General features: G+C 34.8%; 2 protein-coding genes across 3 annotated transcripts; both read left to right on the top strand.

Moving 5' to 3' along the window:
• The first annotated feature begins 225 nt into the window (after positions 1-225).
• LOC113706045 (uncharacterized) lies at positions 226-894 on the top strand. The gene has a single exon (XM_027227939.1). It carries the CDS (start codon positions 226-228, stop codon positions 892-894), a length of 669 nt encoding a protein of 222 aa, XP_027083740.1.
• A 7,830-nt stretch (positions 895-8,724) lies between these two features.
• LOC113706512 (boron transporter 4) lies at positions 8,725-15,429 on the top strand. 2 transcript variants are annotated; one of them, XM_027228430.2, is made up of 14 exons: positions 8,725-8,767; positions 10,372-10,483; positions 10,607-10,689; positions 10,867-11,059; positions 11,145-11,283; positions 11,386-11,551; positions 11,652-11,818; positions 12,451-12,624; positions 12,758-12,853; positions 12,954-13,070; positions 13,169-13,485; positions 13,690-13,972; positions 14,529-14,663; positions 14,760-15,429. In XM_027228430.2, the coding sequence occupies exons 2-14, from the start codon at positions 10,380-10,382 to the stop codon at positions 14,793-14,795; spliced, it is 2,010 nt and encodes a 669-aa protein (XP_027084231.2). In that variant the 5' UTR covers positions 8,725-8,767; positions 10,372-10,379; the 3' UTR covers positions 14,796-15,429. The 2 variants fall into 2 exon arrangements, with proteins under 2 accessions (XP_027084231.2, XP_071920097.1); XM_072063996.1 differs by lacking the exon at positions 8,725-8,767 and adding an exon at positions 8,900-9,142.
• Positions 15,430-22,263: the final 6,834 nt, after the last annotated feature.

Below are 22,263 nucleotides of genomic sequence, written 5' to 3'. Positions count from 1 at the left end.
TATTCTACCTACATCTTCCACGTTGAATAGCCGTGGCGTCTATCTTGACCCTACCTGCCTTTTATGTAAGGCCCCTGTTGAAGATGTTAATCACCTTTTCCTGCGCTGCCCGGTAGCAATTCAAGCAGGGCTCTCAGCTATCTTACGCTAAAGATAAGATTGGACTCCGCTATTCAAGTTTCAACTTGGTTGCCTGGCCTTCTTCGTCTCTTGAAAAAGCGAGACATGGAATTGGTAGCCATAATTCTTTGGAACCTTTGGCTTAACCGAAATGGTGCTCTATTCGACGGTTCATATCGTGATCTGCTCAGTCTAGTCTTCCTCTCTATCAATTACTTACAGAGGTACCAAGAAGCCACCACATCTCCACACACTCCAATCCGCACTGCCACTGCTCAATTTCACTGGAATAAGCCCCCTGCAGGTTTCCTTAAGGCCAACTTCGATGGTGCAGTTTTCTCCGAATATGGCTGCTCCGGTGTTGGAGTTGTTGTGCGGGATGAGTGGGGCAATTTTGTTGCAGGTACCTCTCACAAAATCTTCGGTATCTTCTCCCCTGAGGTCATTGAAGCTTATGCTGCAAAGACTGCAATTTCCTTACTGCTTCAGTGGAAGGTGCCCAAGATTATTTTGAAGGGCGACTCTCTGAAGATCATTAACATGATTAAGCTTATGGAATCTGATGACTCAACCTACGGGGTGCTGTTAGACGATATCTTTCTTAGTTTACAGAATTTCGCTGCATGGGAAGCTAATTGGGTCCCCAGGCAGGCAAATGTGCCTGCCCACTTATTAGCTAAGAATGCTAGGTCTATTTCAGATATTTGTAGTTGGAGTTCTTCTCCACCACCTTTTCTTTCTTCCGCAATTTTGGCGGACTTATCCTCACCTTAATGAATTTCTCTAGTTTTCTATCAAAAAAATGGTGCAGCTACACATTCACATTTGTAGCATTTAAAAGATTTATAGATTCCGTCCAAATGTTAAAAATCATGCAATGTTTTGGAAAAGTCAAAGAATGACTAGTTATCCTCATCGTATGCCTAAGTAAAACAAAACTCTACTCTTGAGTTTGGATCAATGTTTTGAAACTCGGATCGGACAAAGACTCAGTAGAATTCAGGGGTTAAGGGTTAACGGATCGAACCGAGTTCAACCAGTGTCAAAAACTGGATGTTGTCAGATGTCATTAATATAATTTAATTAAAATTAAAGTGTTATGTAAAATGTCTAACCATAGGTTAATATCAAGCAAGGTACATTAGTAGATGTTTGATGTTTCAAAGTTATTTAACAAGAAAATAAAAATAACATAGAATAATCAACTAGTATTTCATATGATTTAATGTCTATTTCATAGTTTAGAATTAATTTTGGAGATTTGTTTGAAATAAAACGCTAAAATTTAGGACTATCTATAGACTGTAAAATATTTCTAAGTATGTCAACAATTTTGAGATACTTTAGAGGACAAAACATAAAATTGTTAAAACTTTGAACCCAAACTGAAATTTTCTCGTATTTCTTCTTTGACTTTAAGCCTAATGCACTCACATTGCCGTCACTCTCTTCCATTCTTCCCCTGCAACTTCTTCTTCTTCTTCTTCTTCCGAGTCTTTCTTTGTTTTTTTTTTCTTTTTCCATTTTTCGTTCCAGATTCCATCGTGCTGATAGTCTTTTCTCCTTAAACTAACAAAATATAAAATTTTTATCTTATTTTTTTAAACTTCTCTCTTCTTGTACTCTATTTTTTTTTTACTATTTTATTTTCTTTTCAAAGGAGGAAGATAGTTTGCAGATTTTTGAGACGGCTTGTCAAATCAGGAAGATGGGTTTCCAGGTTAGAGTGAAAAGGGCAAAAAAAAAAGGTAAGCTAAAAGGAAAATAAAAAAACTCCGGTTCTCTCCGATTTCATTGGTTTTCGGTCCAACCTGGCTTTTGATAGAATTTGACCGAGTTTTAAACACACGGGTGTTAGAAACACTCAGATCGGACATCTACAATCGGTCCAATTGACTAGTTTGGTCCGAGTTTGAAAATACAGGTTTGGACAATGCCCATTATTCATTTACGGAAAATATTTATTATGTTTGGATAGGAGTTTATTTGAAATATTATTTAAAATAATTACTGTATCATTTTTTATGATGTGATGTATGTGAGATAAATAGATTGTTGAAAAGATAAAAAAAATGTATTGAAAAATGCAGTTGTGATACAAGTAAATAATTTTTGCGCAAATAATGGCTATACAAATACACATATTATTTTCCTCTGAAAATTATCACATGTGCAAAATTTTAGAGTTCAAATTCAAATTTTGCTTATTTATTATTTTACATTTAACTTAATGATATTCAATTAAGAATAATAGTCTATTCTGGGGATAGATAGCAACAGGACAAGTAAACGCCATTTTATGATTTAAAATTAAAAAATTTCGGGCTAACTCCTACGCATGTTAATATCTGCCAACGTCACCAGATAAAATATCAAATATTGCAAAAATTCACTTTGGTTACATTTAGAAATAGTAATTAATTCTTATCAAACATAATTATCCGTTTTTTAATCCTAAATAGTCAAAAGGATAAAATACTTAATAATATCACAAAAACAATTTCTCCTCCTTCTTTAACTATAAGATCTTGTACCATCTGTCAGCAAAAACTAAGGAAAGTCCTCTTGAACTTCAATTTTCAAGTCAACTATGATCTAATAGTTTTGAGAAATTTAATGAAAATTGCGTCTACTTCTAGTTCTCTTGTACCATGATTGCACCATATTCTATTCAATGTTTTGAAAACCGGATCGGACCGGACGATTCGACCGATTGAACCGCAAACCGGCCATGGCACCGGTCCGGTTCAATGCCATAGTTGATTTTATCAGAAAACTGGTCAAGAACCGATTGAACCGTAAAAATCGCTGTCGAACAGCTATTGAACCGGTTTTCAACCTTCCTCCTTTTTTTTTTCTTTTTTTTTTTTTCAAAATGCAGCTATCAAGATTCAAACTCAAGACCTTTGTAATAGAAAACCAATGTATTAACCGTTGCACCATCACATCCTATTAGTTTTGTTTGATAATCTTTTTTTCATTTTTCTTACAAAATCTCATCCTCTCATGGCTTTTTCTTTTTAATTTTCAACTCTCTCTCTCTCTCTCTCTATCCTCTTTTTTTTTGTCACTCCCTTTTTAATCAAACCTCTTTATTTTTAATTTATTGATGTTTTCTTCCATCTTTTAATTTTGTTTTTGTCCATTATATTGAAAAAAGTTCAAAAAGAATTATTTTTTTAACCCAAATTATTTAATGCTACAACCACTCACTTTTATCTCATTTTTTGTTTCTTATCAAGTTTACATTTCTATTTTCGATTTTCTTGACTTCCTTCGAACTCCAAACTTCCTTTTTTAAATTGCAATCTCTAAAACGTAAATTAAAATTTAAGTTCACAATATCTAAATTCTCATAGACGTGAATTTTGTATAATTTCAAAATATTGTGATATTTTTTAGTTGGATTTAGATATAATTGAAATTGAGATGAAATTTATTTGTTTTAACTTATAATTTAAAAATTTTATTTTTAAAAAATCCAAGTTATTAAAAAATAGTAAACCTTTCATCATATAAAGTATTAAATCAATCCATTACATGTCTTATTTTCTACATATATATATTTATATAAATAATTTTTTAAAAAATTCATTGAACCGAGATTGAATCGATCCGACCGGTTGAACCTCGACCCTTTCACTTCACCGGTTCAATGAACGGTCCGATTTTTAAAACATTGATTCTATTTCCTCTGCTAGGTTTTAGTCGTCATTATTGTACTAAATAAGTCACGTCAAATCATCAATGTGGACTAAATTTCAGAAGATTATAGTACATGAAGAATCCGTTTGGTAGGCATGATTTGTAAAACAAAATTTTAAATATTACTCAACTAACGTCATAAATATAATTTTTAAATGCATCTGTATCTCATATACATCACATTATAAAGAGTGTTACAGTTATTTCTTGAAGTCATTACTCGAACTTTCAACAACATAAAACTATTCTTAGATTTTCCTGTTGTACTATTGTTTTTTAGAAAGTCATTTTCCACCAAAAAATTTTTAACGTTTTCATAAACACATTTTTCAATCGTTTTTTTACTTAACATATATTAAATCGTTACAGTACATTTTTTATAAAAACTTCAGAAAATTACAATCCAAACAGGACAATGATAGATCCGATTTTTAAAAATCCAATAATTCGGATTGTGTCACACCATCTCACTAAGTAGTGTGATGCAATCTGAGTTACTGAATTTTTGAAAATCGAGTCTGCCCAAATTTTTGCCAACTAAGGTACTATCCCTGAATGAATTGTTCTGATGGAACTAAGATATTTCCCATTTGTTCCTTTGCATTTAGTTAAGTAATTTTCCCATGTAACGGGAACGGTGAATATGTGCTGCAAACAGCAGAGACGTCTAAAATGAGTCAAAAGTGAAATAAAAAAAAAAAACCCTTAATCACGTGAGTAGACACCTACCGCACTTTTTTTTTTTTTTTTTGTGGGAGGGGAAGGGACTCGAAGAATTACTTGAGTCCACGTATCAAATTATATATGGATGATGATGTTCTTCTTCTCAATCTTTCATCTTTGAATTTTTATAATACAATTCAATTTACAAGATGTAACTCAAAGATTCGGAGCAAATTAAACAAGAATATCTTGGATTTTCCCCCCTTTTGTTGTTGAAGTTTATTATTGTTAAACTCATAAAGCATCCAATTAATTTCACTTACCTCCCTTGAGGTTTGTTCAAGGCCATGGAATTAATTTAAATTACATTTACCTATCTTGCAATATTGGAATCCAAATCCCATAATGAGAACAATAAAATGACAAAGATGATTGTGCTTTACATTTACCTTCTCTAGGGCTAGCTAGCTCAGATTACAAAAAAAGGGAAATTGTAATTTAATCGAGTTACAAACTTACCCTCTAAACAGTCAAATGTTTTTATGAAAATCCCCCTAACAACATTTTCAAGAAACTTAAACCAAAAAAAAAGAAAGAAATTAACCCAAGTTCTGATTTCAAATAATTGAGAAAGAGCAGGAATCACAGGAAGAAAAAAAATTCCTATATCATCAAATTAAGTATTTGTTACCATTCTCTAGCATCACACACGTTCATCTTGCATCAAATTCTCATCCATTATTACTTAATGCATGTGCATTGGGTATCAAATGTTGTAGTCAAAAATTTATCTTTTTCATCACGAATTTAGGATCGATTCATTTTGTTTATCTCTCAAGAACCATATCTATCTGGATCACTTCCTTTCAATCTCCAAATGAGTGGTTTATGTATTCATTTATGTGCAGAAGCATTGATACTGAGGGCAGGTGGCAATTGAAGAATTTTGCATATGTCCCTGTAGGTTAATTGGAGTCATGATCAGACCTGAGGATGCATTGCACTCTTTTATTTCCTCAGAGTTGAGGACCTGATCAGGCAAATGAAAGATTGAAATGTGTAAAAGAGTATCATTTTGTCATTCTTAATCCTTTGTTCGATATCTAAAAGCTTCCTGTTATATAAGCTAGCTGAAATTCTAACCTCTTAAATTGGGATAGCAACGTAGGAATCAATAGTCATGTTATCCTATATAAGATAACATGAAACCAACCACGAATTTGAAAAGCAAATTTTCGTGCTGCTGTAGCTTTTTCCATCAAGTGTAAAGGGTTTCTTTCCGCAGAGAAAATTCAGTGTGACTATTCTTTGATCAAATATTTGATTCTCTTCTTCCCTTGGACCACATGTGCCACATACAAGGAAAGTAGTAGAGTTTTGGCAATGAAATCGATTACATAGACCTAAAAATGGTTTCAAATGGTGCTGGACGGTAGCCAAATTATGGTTGGAAAATTAGGAATGATGGATAGTGACCTTGAACTCCACCATGAACTTGTGCAATAGGAAATCATCATACAATTTTCAAAGTTAGGGTATGACACAAAATTATAAATGACCTTTTTTAGGACATGATATATCTTACAAGCAATTAATTACACCCTATCATAAACTATTGAATTTGAACATGTTTTTTTTTAAAGGTTTTTCTAACGGGTGACTTCAGGGCATTCGTTAATACATTTAGTATTCACTTAAAATATTATACATATATATATACATACTAACAATTATTATTCTTTTTAGCATTTATGTACTTTTCCTATTTAATCTTACCTATCATTCCTTATATTTATTGACTTTCTTTAATTAATTTTATATTTTTAAAAATATAACACCTGAAATATATCTTAATGAGTGTCCATACCCGTTAAAAAGATCATTTTTTTAAATTAAAACCACTCAGAATATAATTTATAGTTGCTAATTTCTGTTATAGAAACGTATTCGAATCAAATTGATAGATCTTGTCATTCAAGTGTAAAAAAAAAAAAAAAAAATAGAGAGTGACAGGAAGCATTGAGGTTTACGGGTAGAGGTGACAATGGAAGACTTTGCACATACACCTCCAGCTTTTTAGAGAGTGACAAGAGATCTTGCTGCTAACCCTAGACATTGCTGCTAATCCTTGACTGTAACCTATGAGAAAACAACACAGTCGTAGAAAGAAAGGACCGAAGAAAAATTGGTACTTGGAAATTTCATTTACAATAGCGACATTACTCATGTATAGGAAAAAGCTATCTGATGAACATTTGATTTGACCATCCAATAGATTAAATTGTCATGCGGGCTAATCACAAGTCTTTGTATTGTAATTTCAACAAACCTCATGAAAGACGGCTAATACAATACTCTCTCTGTCTCGTAAAGATAAGTCGCTTTCACTTTCACACAAACATAAAAATATAAATCAATATAGTTAATGTAATTATTTTTGCTTAATATTTTCCTCTTCCATTAATACTAATTCTACTATAGGATAGGATTTACTAGTAGCACGAGTGTATATTTTAAACCATAACAATAACAAGATTTTATTTGTGCTACATGAAAATTAAAATCTAAAAAGTTTTTAGGATGTATTATTCTTGTATCCAAATTTATGAAAATGAAAAAAAAAATCAGTAGAATGTGTTATTATTTTTTTTAATATTGGGTTAATTTTTTACTATAGGTCGCATGTTTCCATCATTCAAACTGTGTGATAAATATATATTAGAAGCATTGAAGTTTATGGGTAGAGGTGGCAAAGGAAGACTTTGCAGATAAACCTCCAGCTTTTTGGTCGCGATGGGAGGCACGTTGCTGCTAATGCTATGTTGCTGGGATGACTGAAGAAAATTGGGTATGTTGAAAATCTTGTTTACAACTCCATTGGAGTTGCTACATAGATAGGGATAATTTTACAAACCTCCCCTCAGGTATATAACAATTTCAGGCAGTATCCTCCAAGTTAAAAAAATTACACATAACCTCCCCTCATTGTGTAAAATGACAAAAATAACCTTCATCCAATATTGAATTTAAAGTCTCCATGAAGAGAACTAATGTATTTTAAATTCAATTTAATAAATCCATCAAAAAAAGATAAAGAACAACAAGAGTGATAAAGTTTTATTTTGTCGTAGACACTCAAAACACCCAAACCCACTCTTACTCTGTATAGTAGTAATTTGAGAATAAATAAAAACTTTAGTTTTCTCTGTACATGGATTCTTATTGAATAAGTAACCTTTTTTTGGTTGGTCACATAGGTATCAACATTTTTGAGAGGTTAAGAACAAACTTACTGGGGAACTTTTTAAAAGCATGTGAGTAATGTTTTGAGTTTAACATTACTAAGGAATTTTGCTTTTGTGGAGGACAATCACCTAAGGGCATTTTAGGATTATCAATGGGGATTTTTTTACTAACATCAGCAAAGTGAGTCCTAATGTATTTTTTTAAGGGAAGTTTCTGCAATTGTTTAAACCTAAAGGGCACTGCCTGTAATAGTTATAAACCTTAGGGGAGGTTTGTGAAATTATCTCATATATACATATATCAAAAAACTATTTGATAAACATTTGGCCATTCAAAACCGGCCTTATTGGGATTGCAACATTTCTTAAAAAAAAAATAATTTAATTTTTTTGTGATTATATATTTCAATTACTTTTTTATCTCACATATATAAAATCGTTACAGTATATTTTTGTATAGAAACTCTCGAGAATAGCAATCTGAATGCGAATAATGTAAAGTTAATATTTCAAAACTTTCAAGGATATCTTGTACTCATTTGACCATATCATTTCCAATTTCTCTTAATGTAAGAGATACGGAATAAACATTTTGGTACTCGGAAGAGTTTGATTCTTACACGATTTGGGCAACTTCAGGGCAGATAAAACTAATCAACCCTTCATTTCATGATTTCATCTCATCTGTTTTCATACTTTTACACTTTTAGACTGTGCTGTACTTTCACTTTCACGAGACTGTAATTTCCTTGCTGCTGAGCTGTAGAAAATCAAAAGGACAATTTTTGCCAGCTATAAACTGTCTACACCAAAAAAGGGCAAAAAGAAGAAAAAAAAAAATCCCTAGTGTGGGTCCCACGCGCTTTACCGCGCAATTCACCAACAAACTTTTACGTCTGCTCTATAGTCTATATATTTGAACACGCAGCTTCCCTGACATTCGCTCCATTATCATTGCTCACTAAGGAGTCCACATTTCATACCGCCGGAAAATACGCACCAAAACACCTTGGAAAGGCACGCGGAGAGCAGAGGTATCGTTCTTCTTCACATTCTTCTTCTTTTTTTTTTTTTTTTTAAAATTCTTGCTCCGAAAAAATAGTAATTTTGTTGGTGAATCCGAGAGAAAACAGGAGAGTACAGATGAAAAGGGCAAAAAAAAAAATGAGGGAGAAAGTATAGCAAGTGTCCAAAAAATAACAGCTCAACAGGAGAGGAAGGGGGAAAAAAAAGAAGAAGAAGAAAAACAATATAATACTGTAGTTGTTTTCTTCTACCGTTCTTTTCTTTCTTTTTCTTTGCCTCTACATTTTCTCCGGCGGCTTCATGCCGGCCGGATTAAACTGATATTGTCATGCCAGCCTTCTCCTCGTTCTCCTCCCTAGATTTCCTTCTTCCCCATCTCCAAGGTTCTATGCATTTCTTTTTTCTTGAAGGAGTTTCCTTTTTTTTTTTTTTTCTTTTTGGCTTTTACATTTATGATTTCTACCATGCATGTAATAAAAAAAAAGTGGTAATGCGACATTATAACGATAAAAAGAGTAGCCCCAGAAAAAGAAATAGTGGAAAGGATGGATGTTTTGTGTATTTTCTTCCATGCTGAAGGGGAATGATGATCAAAGCAAAAGATTTATGAAGACATTTATATTTATGGCTTATTTTTCTTCAATTCTTACGGTTTACGAGCCTATTTAATGTGAATGCTACGTGGGTTTAGCTCAATAATTTTTGTTAAGGTTTTTTTCTTAAGTGCTATTAATTATTTTTATTATTTCTTTAAAAAAAAAGTGGTGGTCCTTTTTTTTACTTCCTGTTCTTCTTGTTTTTACGCCAAAAGGGGTTATTGTTCTTGTCTTTTCTTAAATTTATTCATTCTTGGAGTGGATGTATTGCTGCTTATCATTGGTTCCTCCATGATGATTTTATGTATTTTTGCTTTTATTGCAATCAGATAGCATTTTTGTTGTCCTTTTTGGTGTGTCCATTCTTAAAGTGAATTTGTCTGATTGATTAACTGTCCTAGCTGAATATGTCAGAAAACAACAAATCTGCATGTTGGGATATTGTTGCTTTGATTGGTTTACTTGGGATTCTAAAGTTACTAGTACTGTTTACCATCTAGTTTGTTGGCATGAATACAGATTTGCGTGGTTGTTTGTTTAGTAAAGTATGAGTTAATTGACCCCTCAAGACAAAAAGATATCAATCAAGTAATAGAGGTCTGCTCTGTTAATCATTTTAATCAGGTGATTTGATCTGTTCTGATTGTTTGTCCTATTAGATTACGAAAGTTCCCTGTTCACATTTTTAACAGAATATATTATTTGAAGATCAGAATCTTCTAGCACATGTATACCACCATAACATACCAATCTTTTCATTTGATCACCTTGTCCATTTATCCTAAGTTAGTCCTAGCTCTTGTTTATTGAATTCTTTTCTTGTTCTTATTCAGAAAACAAGTGAAGAATGTGAATGAAGATTGATTATTATTTGATGCTGTGTTAGTCCCTTGTCAAACATATGGGTTGTCGTAGGACTTAGTCTTCAAGAAATCAGAATTGCAGTTAATGCGTGTTTCTCAGTGCTTTGAACTTTTGATTCTGACATCTGTCAAGCTTGCTTTGTGGTTCTGCAGCTTCAGCAATGGAGCAACTTAGTACTCCATTACAGGGAGTCACTAATGATATCAAAGGAAGGTTATCATGCTATAAAAATGACTGGCTTGATGCCTGTGGTTCTGGTGTAAGGTATGGAGCCATGTAGTTTGGATTCAAATGGAATCTAGAGTTTGATTTTTAGACAATGCATAACATCATTTCAATTTGATGATGTTTTAAACTTTGTATTATGGTGGTATTGATTAATTTCAGGATACTGGCTCCCACTGCTTACATATTCTTTGCATCAGCTCTTCCTGTTATTGCCTTTGGAGAGCAATTGAGCAGAGAAACAGGTAACTACATTTTCCTCTTTTTTTTTGGCCTCTATTTACGTTCCCATTGCCTTTATTCTTGTATTATGTTTAAGTTTTTTCTATTTTATGCATTATTATCTATTATAAGTGCATCTAGCATATTTAATTTGTATGCCTATATCAAAATAATCCGAACTCTTGATGACTTTTTCACAGATGGAAGCTTGAGCACCGTGGAGACTCTCACTTCCACTGCTCTTTGTGGAGTCATCCACTCGATTTTTGGTGGACAGCCTCTCTTGATTTTAGGAGTTGCAGAACCAACAATTATTATGTATACTTACTTGTACAATTTTGCCAAGGGTAGGCCGGAGATGGGGCAGGGGCTGTTTCTAGCATGGGCAGGATGGTACTGACCTGCTTTCATGTAGCTGTTATTTCGCTCAAGTTACTGAATTTTAGACTGTAATTTGATAGATTTAAATGTGTCACAGGGTCTGCGTTTGGACTGCCATCCTGCTCTTCCTTCTTGCAATATTCAATGCTGCCAATATTATCTCTAGATTTACAAGGATTGCAGGGGAACTTTTTGGCATGCTTATTACTGTTCTTTTTTTGCAAGAAGCTATTAAGGTATTTGCACTCTTCTGATTTATTTTACAGCTAGATTAGCTGTCTCATTTGCTAAAGCGACTAAAACTGGCTTGCTGATCCTCATCAACATTTCAATGTCAGGGTTTGGTGACTGAGTTTGCCATTCCTAAAGGTGAAAATCCCACATCAGAAGTCTACCAGTTCCAATGGCTTTATGCAAATGGGTTATTGGCAGTTATCTTCTCGATTGGTGTGATGATCACTGCTTTGAAGAGTAGGAGAGCTAGGTCTTGGCAATATGGTACAGGTATATGAGGTGATCTTCCTTTGTCTTCTTATAGTGCTAATTTACTTTTATCTTTTATCCAACCTCAATTCTTTCCCTTATTGTTGGTAAACGTAAACAGGATGGCTTCGAGGTCTCATTGCGGACTATGGTGTTCCCTGCATTGTTGTGCTATGGACAGCGTTGTCTTATAGTGTACCTGAAAAAGTTCCTGATGGAGTTCCCAGGAGGCTCTTTTCTCCTCTTTTTTGGGATCCTGAATCATTGCACCACTGGACGGTTATGAAGGTAATATTATAATCAATGAGTTGATAGTTGATTCATGTATAACATATTTCTGTATTGGCCCGTGTCATAGTTTCTGGGAATTTATGAGCTGGAGACATAAGTTCTAATGTTAGCAGAGTTCTGGTCGAAGCTTTCGTATTTGCATTGTTTGACGAAATCTTTTTACACTATACACAAGGGATTGAGTTAAAGAAAAGATGGTTTTAGTTTATTGTAACATTTGGAACTTTACTTTTAATATGCTTCAACCTATAAAATTACCCCTTTCTTGGGTGGAGCTCATGCGGTCCCCAGCCTTCTTTAAGTAACCTTACTAGGTGCCTTCCATTCTAGACAGAATTGTGTGGGGCTAGCCAGCCTTCCTGGAATTTTTGAAAGGGACTAAAGCTGTTGTTTCATTAAAAGAAATGAATGAAGCACTTATGTCATGATTTGCTTAATGGGAGATCTTTTAACATTTCTGATCTGGATGTTTTTGTTCAACTTACAACTTTGAGTATTGAATTTGTCAAGTGTCCTGGGGTTTCATGTTCTACTGCCACAAGTTATTTACCATATCTTGTACTAAGTGTATTTTGCACAATAACTCAAATAAAAATTAAATATATCATATTTGTGTGATGTTTGTGCAGGATATGGCAAGGGTTCCTGTTGGATACATCTTTGCTGCCTTTATACCTGCTTTAATGATAGCAGGTCTATACTTTTTCGACCACAGTGTAGCTTCACAGTTGGCACAGCAGAAAGAATTCAATCTTCAAAAACCATCTGCCTATCATTACGATCTCTTACTTCTCGGCTTCCTGGTATAGATTTTGCAGATATATGGCATGTTCAGATTAGTTGCATTTAGGCCCCTGCCCTTCAAAGGGATGAGTTTGAGTTCAAATTTAAGTGCCCTTTAACAGGCTTTTCTCTGCTTCAAATTTTTGTTTTCAGACATTGCTTTGCGGGCTGCTGGGACTTCCTCCTTCAAATGGGGTCCTTCCACAGTCACCCATGCATACCAGGAGCCTTGCAGTCCTCAAGAAGCAGGTGAGTGACGCATTTCTGAAAGGAAGCATTCCTTTGCAGTTTCTCTATGTAAATGTCGAAAATACGTTGTTACAGGATATGACCTTTGATTGGCTTGCAGTTGATTCGTAAAAGAATGGTAAAGAGTGCGAAAGAATGCATGAAGCAACAAGCAAGCCACACAGAGATCTATGGAAAGATGCATGCTGTTTTTGTGGAGATGGACCCTGCTTCGCTTGTAAGTGGTCAAAAAGTAGATACGATGTGCTTCTACAAGCTTGTATCTTTGAACATACTCTTCCAGTTCATAACAATAACTATTTACTTTCTTGACAGACTGCTGTGGACAAAGAATTGGAGAACCTGAAAGATGCAGTCTTGAAACATGAAGATGGAAAAGATGAAAATGGGACGTTTGATCCAGAAAAATGCGTTGATGCAAACTTGCCAGTCCGAGTGAATGAGCAAAGAGTGAGCAACTTGTTGCAGTCCGTGCTTGTGGGCCTCTCTGTATTTGCTATGCCTTTGATCAAGATGATTCCTACATCAGTTCTCTGGGGATATTTTGCATACATGGCCATTGACAGTCTCCCCGGTAGCCAGTTCTTTGAGAGGATGTTGCTACTCTTCATTCCTCCTGGTCGACGTTTCAAGTAAGCCATACTTCTCTCAGTTAAGCAGATCTATTGACTTGTTTTAGCCTTTTAGGTGATAAGGAGAGTATATTCACCTGCTCACGTATACCTATGACTAGTTCTTCTCTTTTCCTTTAGCTAACACAAAAGCTATGTTCCTAGGGTATCTTTTTTAATTTCTCATTTTCGGTTTGTTCTTTTTTTTTTTTTTTTTTTTTCTAGGGTCTTAGAAGGAGCACATGCTTCATTTGTGGAGTCTGTGCCGTTCAAAATCATTGCAGCATTCACTGTGCTCCAGTTTGTATATCTTTTGATTTGTTTTGGTATAACATGGATACCAATTGCTGGAGTGCTCTTCCCAGTACCGTTCTTCATTCTTATAAGTTTAAGAGAACATGTCCTTCCCAAGTTCTTCTCTCCTCATGATCTTCAAGAACTAGATGCGGCTGAGTATGATGAAGTCGCTGGAAATCCATTCCACCGCAAAAGGAGTCTGAATATCAGGGTACGTGACTTTATCCTTTTTAACGTTGCTGAAGCTGCGTGCAGATCAGTTCTATATGTTCCATGGTAACTGCAGTTCATAGGGTTAGAGATTGATTTCATAAGAATCAATTCATCTTCATACTTCCTAAGGCAATATTTCCACTGTAATTCAGTTCCATTCGATACTTTTCTAATGCAATGCTAAGGCGACTCTGATTCAAATACCAAAGGTATCATGGATATACTCGCCAAATGACATACTTTGACTGTAGTCGGCTCTATGCAAAGACAACCATTGATTACATTTTTGAAAATCCAATCCACATCTGTGCTTGGACTTGCTTTTATGCCGAAATCTCTTTGCTATGTTTGAACAGCATTCTTGAGTCTTTGCTAGTGAACTTAACAATTTTCTCTAAGTGCTGAGGTTGATTGATATAGTTATGGATGTCTATAAAGTAGGGTCAACAGGTTAAATTTGGTTTTAGGAGATTGTCTTTATAATTGGTTCTTCAAAAGTGAGAATGTATCTTGTTTAGCTTGAAATACGCTCTAAGTCACAATCTTATTGACAGGAAGATGAGTCACAGCCTGATACTGAAGATTACGATGCTTTTGATTGGTCACCTGATGAGGTATTGGATGAGATGACAACCAACAGGGGTGAATTGAAGCGCAGGTCTCAAAACTTCAATGAAAGGCAATACCAGGTTGGTTATTTTCCTTAGTCACTTAATATTTATAGTCAACAATTTCTCTTTTTTCCTTTCCAAAGATGGTGATTTAAGGGCTATTATCTGTTCTAGGTTTATCCAGAAGGCCCGGGATATAGTAACAGCTAAAGGCGTACACGCTGACATGAACATTTGTGATTTCCCAAACAAGATTTTTGGGAATAGTTTTGTCGATGTATCTTCTTGATTGACTATAGGACATGAAGAAAACTATAGACTACTTTGAGAAGAAGAAAAGAACAGAAAGGTGAAGGAAGAGAGACTTTTCACTCTATTTCTTCAAATTTTTACACACTAGAAGAAGCAGTGGAGAACTTTTGGAAGAATTCCTTAAGGCACTTAACGTTGCTTAGGCCCTGAGCTGCCAAGCAGAAGCGGATGGAAGGAGTAAAAGGAAGAGGAAAGCATAAAATGATTGTTGGATTAGAACATATACACTTGTTCACAAAGCTGAAAGATGAAGGGATGCAGTTCACAAGTAGTTAATTCAAGAATTGCCCTACTATGATAATTCAGAATTTGTTAGATGCATAGTGAAATAGAAACTTTAGAAAATAACAGTTGTATCTTTTGGATTGTTGTTTTTAAGTAGTTAGACAACTGCCCTGTTTGGCCTTGTATCCCTAAACCAAGGCTTCATGGGCAAGTAAAATAGTTTTTCCTAGGACATATTTGTACCTTTAAAGTGCTACCATTTTCATTCCATATTAACTACACAGGTTTCTGTTTCTTTTAAAGCCCATCACTGCAAGTATGTGTGGCTAATTCCTACTTAGACAAATTACATGTTTGGCTACTGCACTTGAACCTGGTTTCTCTTCCTTAATTATATGACCTGAATCTTGGCATTTTTACACCAATAACAAGGCTTGATAGGCAAGTGAAATAATTTCTCTAGGATATATTGTACCTTCCATGTGATATTGTTGTCATATCATATTAACTGCACACTGGGTACTAATATCTTTTAGCCCATTAGTGTTGTGTTGCCAATTCTTCAGAATTGAAATGTAAATTGTAGGTGATTTCCTAGCATTGTTGCCTATGTCTTTTCCACCTTGAACTGCAATTGAGTTCCAAGAAATTCTTGTGGCTCTCGTGTATAAGCTGATTATATAATAAATCACACAGTGTATCAAGTGTTTATATAAAACTGTTAACATTTGTTGGAAAAAAGTATGGATTAATCTTTCTGACACTGATAATGTATACACTGTCAGCATTGAATGAATGACAACTGTGCAAAATTTGAATTTGACACTGTCAGTGTATATAAGATTTACTCAAGTATGGATTAATCTTTCCTACACTGAGAATGTATACATTGTCAGCATTGGATGAATGATAACTGTGCAAAAGTCTAGTTGTAAATAGTCCCTTCAACCAATTTAGATGGTTTTGGCTAATCATTTGATAGTTTTGACTAATTCGACTAATTTCAAAGTGTCTATTAGGATCAATGTAAAAGTCTCCCCTTCTGCTTTTAAGATTTTGTACACCTCAGGTGTTGCATGAGATTGCCTGTCATGTTTTAGATTCTTATAATGGAAAAGGTGTGATAGAATTGAAGAATGGAGGAAACAGTAAATAGATTGTAACCAAGCATATTATGTAAGCCACCCCATATTTAATGTGTTAGAGTGGATAGAAAAGAATAGTCATATTAGCTATGACTAAATTTCTGAACCAAGAATACTACGACAATTTCAGAGCACAAGTTCTATGCTATTCTATTAAAAAGAAGGGTCTTGGGGAAGGGGATGGTGGGAAGAGGGGAGGGAGGGACGCCTCCTGCTGCCCCGTTCCTGTGATGAACCTGCCTGCTACTGCTGCTCTTTGGCAGAATTGATGTTGTGGTTAACCTCAAAGCTCATACCAAGTGTATAAATACATTTTGCCTTGTGCAACCAAAATTATAAGTCAGCAATTTCAATCTTTTCATAAGTATAAAGCGAACAAGATTCACCTTTAACTTTATTGTGGGCATTTCTGCTGATCAATTGTGTGTTCTTTCAACTGCATCATCTTAAAACCTGCTAGTATTTATTCTTAGAGTGCGCAATCAAAACAATGAATGCAAACAAGAAAACAGGCAAAAAGTATCAGAAAAATTTATTCTGAGAAGTTGAGGGTATATGAGGGCTAGACTGAGAATTCACTCACAACCGGACCACATTATATAACACTTAATACCCCACCACACAACTTTCACAAAAACAAATCACTCGTGAAATTACATTGGTTTTTTTTTTTTTTTCCACTACAATAGATCTACATCTATTCTATGCTACAGAGAGGGGAGACCTGAAGAGATCAAGCTAAAATCGGAGAAAACTAAATCACCTACCGGCCCAAACAAGTGCGCTACGCACTCGTTTGGAAGCCACTTAAAGTGGTTTGCCACATTTTTGTGGCCAAAGGTGGGAGGCAAGGTTTGATCTCTAACCTTCCACCTCACCAACATTGGTGGTGGCCACTGGGCTTAGCTCAGTAGTTTAGTGAAATTACATTGGTGTTCACTACAAAAGGTGCCCATATGGGACCATAGTTACTATTCAGGTTTATTTAATCATTTTGACTTTGGGTTTGAAATAAATTTGAAGATTTTTTACTGAATTGAACTACTTGCGGGAGGAGATTCTTAGCTTATTTGGTTTATTCCAAGATTTGGGTCTAAATTTAAAACAGTGACGTACATTTTTGTGTAAATATAGATTCTTTCGTGATGCGTTTAATAATTAGTATCTCTAAATTGGTGAATGATTTGGCTTTTGGATTCTCTTTGCTTATAACAGAAGATGGCAGGAGTATATGCAGAAAAACTCACTTTATGGGCAGATGTTACATCACACAAAAAGAACCGAAAAAAAAAAAATCCAACAAACCTTGAGGAAGAAAGGGAAAAAACCATTGATTAAGCTTACCTGCATACCTGCAAAAGAGTACTTTATTACAGTAGCATGTACAATATAAGGCCATCAGATATATGTGATGAATAACTTTTCTATAGCTGTTTACACAAGGCTTAACTTTTGCTGATATTGAATATTTTGTAGGTATCGGATGCAGCTAGTGTAGACCATCTTGACACAATACATGAGGATCCTAATTCTAGAGAGCATCATGAATCTTGAATGGATAAGGTTAGATGAATTCATTGTATTAAGACTCTTCTTTGCATTTTCTTGGTTGACAAATTCTTGGATATGAAATGGTTTTTCACAAGAAGGTTAATTTGATAAAAATTGGTAATGGCTAGTCTTATTATGGTCCCCTTAGATGCTAATTCTGTAGCTTATCATTGAAAAGGAGTCAATTTAGACCTCTTAAGAAGAACTTTCACAAATTTTAACATAGGAGTGTCTTATACTTGTAGCCCTTGATCTTTTAGATTTCTCCTTTAAATTTGGTGATAAAGTCTGTTAAAAAAGAACTAATTCATTTCCCTCTAAAAAGGGACTAATTGATAGTTTTACACCAACTTGACCAGCAATCTGCCCTTAAATTAATGGGATCATCATCATTGGACAAAACTAGCTTTCACTGAAGTTAATGGAAAGTAAAGAAGTGTGCATGGTCCTTATATGGCTAGTCTTATTTTGGTCCCCTTTTTGATAGGATGTGTACATGCCCTTGCAAATTCAAGAAAGAGCCTTAGCTTGATAGCTGCTTCACTAAATTCGGGGGAGGAGAAGGTTGGGTGGGATTGGGTGATAAGGAGGAAGGGATTGTAACTAAGAGGTTCTGGATTCAAAATCTTCCACTTATCAAGAAAAAAAAAAAGGAATTACTTCACTAAATCTTGCATTTCTTGAAATATTTGCCATTGTGCCCCTCCTCTTTCCCCCGGTTTGCTTTTTGTTGGTCAAAGTTTAGATCTTTGAAATTATTAGTTGTTTTTTCTTGTCACCCTCGAAATTTCATGGACATATGTTGTTTTGTAGTGGAATAGACAAATTTGATAATTGTGGATTTGAGCTTGCCTTTTTTTACTTTTTTTATTTTAAGAAATGGTGAATTGCTACATCTTAGATCGCTTTATATTTTCTTTTTTCTTTTTACTTTTCTGGGATAATTGTGATTTTTGTGCTTGTTTGAATTGGATGAAATTGTTACATATTCAATAGTGAGCGGACCAAAATACGACTACTAAGTATACATCATTTCAAGTCTTTCAGGGAAAAAAAAAAAAGTACGTTTTGTCTTTGATTGATTAATAAAACCATGGCCAGTGCAATCTAGATGAATTTGTAAAAGAGTGTTCTTGGATGCATCCTGTCTTAGTTCATGGTAGTAAATTCCTGGCCCCATATACATGGAGTAGTTAGATGTGCAATTTCTTGAGATCGTAATATACTTGAAATTGAGAACTTGACTTTCTTTTTCTATTCATCCCTGTTTTATTTCTCAAATAATACATGTCTGCGAATTTTTTGCTAACAATATTGTTTTGTAGGACATGGAGAGGAGGAATAATGCTTGAAAGAAAGTAGTCATGGTAGCTATCTCTAGTAGCTTAAAGTGTTTGTGTTCAAGTAATATCTCACTAGTAGTTATTGGACCTTTTCCATTTAGCACTTGAGACTTGAATTAATATTTATATATTTTAAGATGGATACATTTCTATGTGGTACTTTCAATTAATTATATCAATATTAACTTTGAAATATTATTTAAAAAATTATTATACCATTTTTTTATAATGTGATGTATGTGAATAAAGAATATAATTAGAAAAATGATTAAAAAACGTGTTTATGATGCAAAACACAAATAATATTTCAAATAATGACATATACAAACATTAAATCTATCGAGACAATTTCTTCTAATCTAGTTTATGCCAGTATGTCAATCAACACGTGCAAGCACATGCACTTTTCTAGCAATTTTGTTGAAACTTTTTTATAAGTAGTAATTTGAAATTCAACTTCTGCACATATGTAATGAATCTAACGGTGATAGTGTATATATTGTTAGTCAGTGTATATGAAATTTACTCTTTCTATAATAGGTAGATAATATATAATGCACATATAGGTAGATAGATGATAAAGATGATGAGACATATAACTACAGGCACTAATTTCTAAATTTAAATGGTAACCTCCATGTTAAGAGTTTTGCGTGAGTACATACATATAAAGCACTCTATTAATTTTCATCATGCACCATAAATTGCATTCAAATGGTAAGTCATCATGTGCCAAATACCATACCTACTGTGGGCATAACTAAGATGATACAACATTTTGTGCAAATCACGTTTTCAAGAGAATTTGCAAAATGTTCAATTGATTGGTTTTTTTTTTTGGATAGCAATTAGTCATCTTATACGCCCCATGAGACAACAAATCGGATTCAATTAAGGTGTGGGATTGATTGTGAGGCCAAACTCAATTCTGAGTTACGTTTTTTGTTGTGTGAATTACTTCATGATATGACCCTTCGCAGTAGGTAATTCGAGATAGTTACAAAATGGTTGCATTGCCAATTTACCAGCTATTGCTATTCCCATTGCTCATCAAACTAGTTCGAAAACTAGACTGAATTGGTCAGTTCAACTGGTTGAACAACGAACTGGTCATGGCACAAGTTCAGTTCTATACTAAATTTAAAAAATCAATTGAACCAGTCAAATCCGATCAAGAACCTGTCAAAACCAATAAAAAGACTGGACTTTGAACATGTTCATACTTTTTTTTTTAAAAAATTTTAAAGCCATCCAATTTATGTAATAAATAAAATAATAAAAACAACATTTGAACCGAATTGAATCAGTTGAACTATGGCCCCATTTGGAAGGTGAGTTTTTTGGATATTTGTCTAAAATTTTACTATAGATTACTGTAAAACTTGTAAGAAAAATTTTTAGCTTGAAAAACTTTTTTAGGTTGAAAAACTTTTTTAAGTTGAAAATTTTTTGAACTTTTTCTTGCTTTTTCTTTTTCTTTCTTTCTTTTTTCTTTTCTTTTCTCTCTTCCTCTTCTCCCTTCCCCCTCCCTCGGCACCTCTGCCCCTTCCTCCCTCTCCCTCTCCCTCTCCCTCTCTACCCCTCTTTTTCTCTTCCCCAGCACCTCTCCCTTCCCTCTCCCCGGCACCTCTGCCCTCTCCTCCCTCTCTGTCTCTCCCTCTCTGTCTCTCCCTCTCCTCCCCCTTCCTGGAGGCCTCCGACGCTAGAGAACTTGCAAGCTGCAGCCATGGATTTTTTGTTTCTTTTTTTCTCCCCACTCTCCTCCCCCTTTCTCACCACCCTCCTCCTTCCCCAACCAGCAACCTTGGTCGCCCAGCAGCCATAGGAAATTTTTTTTCTTTCTCTTCTCCTCTTCTCTCTCTCCCTCTCCTCTCCCCTCCCCCTCGCCCTCCGATGCTAGAGTTGTTGTAGAGTTGAAATTTTTTTTTTCGCTTTGTCTCTCCCCCTCTCCTCCCCTCCCCCCTTGTGATTTGATCGCGCGACCAGATCGCAGCTAGTGGGAGGGGGAAGGTGGCGGGGGAGGCAGAGGGGAGGGGGAAGGGAGGGAAAGGAAAAAAAAAGAAAAAAGAGGTTTTGGAAACCAACAGATCGGTCAAAAGAAGAGGGGAGGGAGAAAAAAAAAAGGAGGTGGCTGGCACTGGTGGCCGGAATAGTGACCGGCGCCAGAAGCGGTAGTGGAGGTGGTGGCCAGCGACGGAGGACGTGGTGGGTTGGGTGGGGGAGGAAAAAGAAGAAAAGTTGAAGGGAAAGTTTTTTGTGTATTATTTTGAAGTGTGTAGGTGAAAAACTTTGATAAATTTTTTTGGGATTCCTGTAGCAAAAGTTGTTAAAAAACTAGTATTATACAAACTTGGTAAAAACTTGAGGTTCCAAGCAAGCCCCTATGAACTGAAAGCTCATTCAATATACTCAATGGTTTTGTTTGACGAACATTGCATCAAACAGACATTGAAATGCAAACTTTCAGGACAAAATTACTGTGGAAGGTAAAGGAAGAGTGACAGGTGTCGAGCTTGTGCAATAATAAAAACCTAACTACCACCAAAAGCAATCAACAATCAATTTCAAGTACTGGAGCAGGGACTCTGGATGTGCAATGGGTTACTTGATTCACCCTAATTTCAAAGAGTTTGCTTAATCCGATATACCAGAATTGACTAACTGACAAAATTACTAACTAGTAGACAGTGACAAGTAGGGTCGAATCCACAGGGATTGGAGATAATTCGTTTCTTCTAGAGTTCAGAGCATGGGAGATTTTTGGAAAATTAAAATAACTAATTAACCAACTAATGAAATAACTAATAGAAATAAACAGGAATTAATCAATAACCAATATGATTCTAGCAAAAGGTGCAACTTTTCAGACACGGTTCATTCAACTGATCATCGATGCAAAGATAATTCAATTACTCATTACTAGATTAGTTATAGTTGTCATACACGCGATAAACAACCAACTTTTCCTTACTTTTTCGATAATCAAGGTACGACCGTTAACTATTTTTCTAACTAAGAAATAACTCTAGATACGACCGTAGGATTTAATTCCTCGATTGCATTAATAATTAGAAAAGTCCAACCCTAACCAACAAACACGCT

The sequence above is a fragment of the Coffea arabica genome, chromosome 8c (assembly GCF_036785885.1).
Source record: "Coffea arabica cultivar ET-39 chromosome 8c, Coffea Arabica ET-39 HiFi, whole genome shotgun sequence".
Classification (NCBI taxonomy): domain Eukaryota; kingdom Viridiplantae; phylum Streptophyta; class Magnoliopsida; order Gentianales; family Rubiaceae; genus Coffea; species Coffea arabica.
The sequence above is the reverse complement of the archived record's forward strand: the minus strand, read 5'-3'. Positions and strand labels throughout refer to the sequence as shown.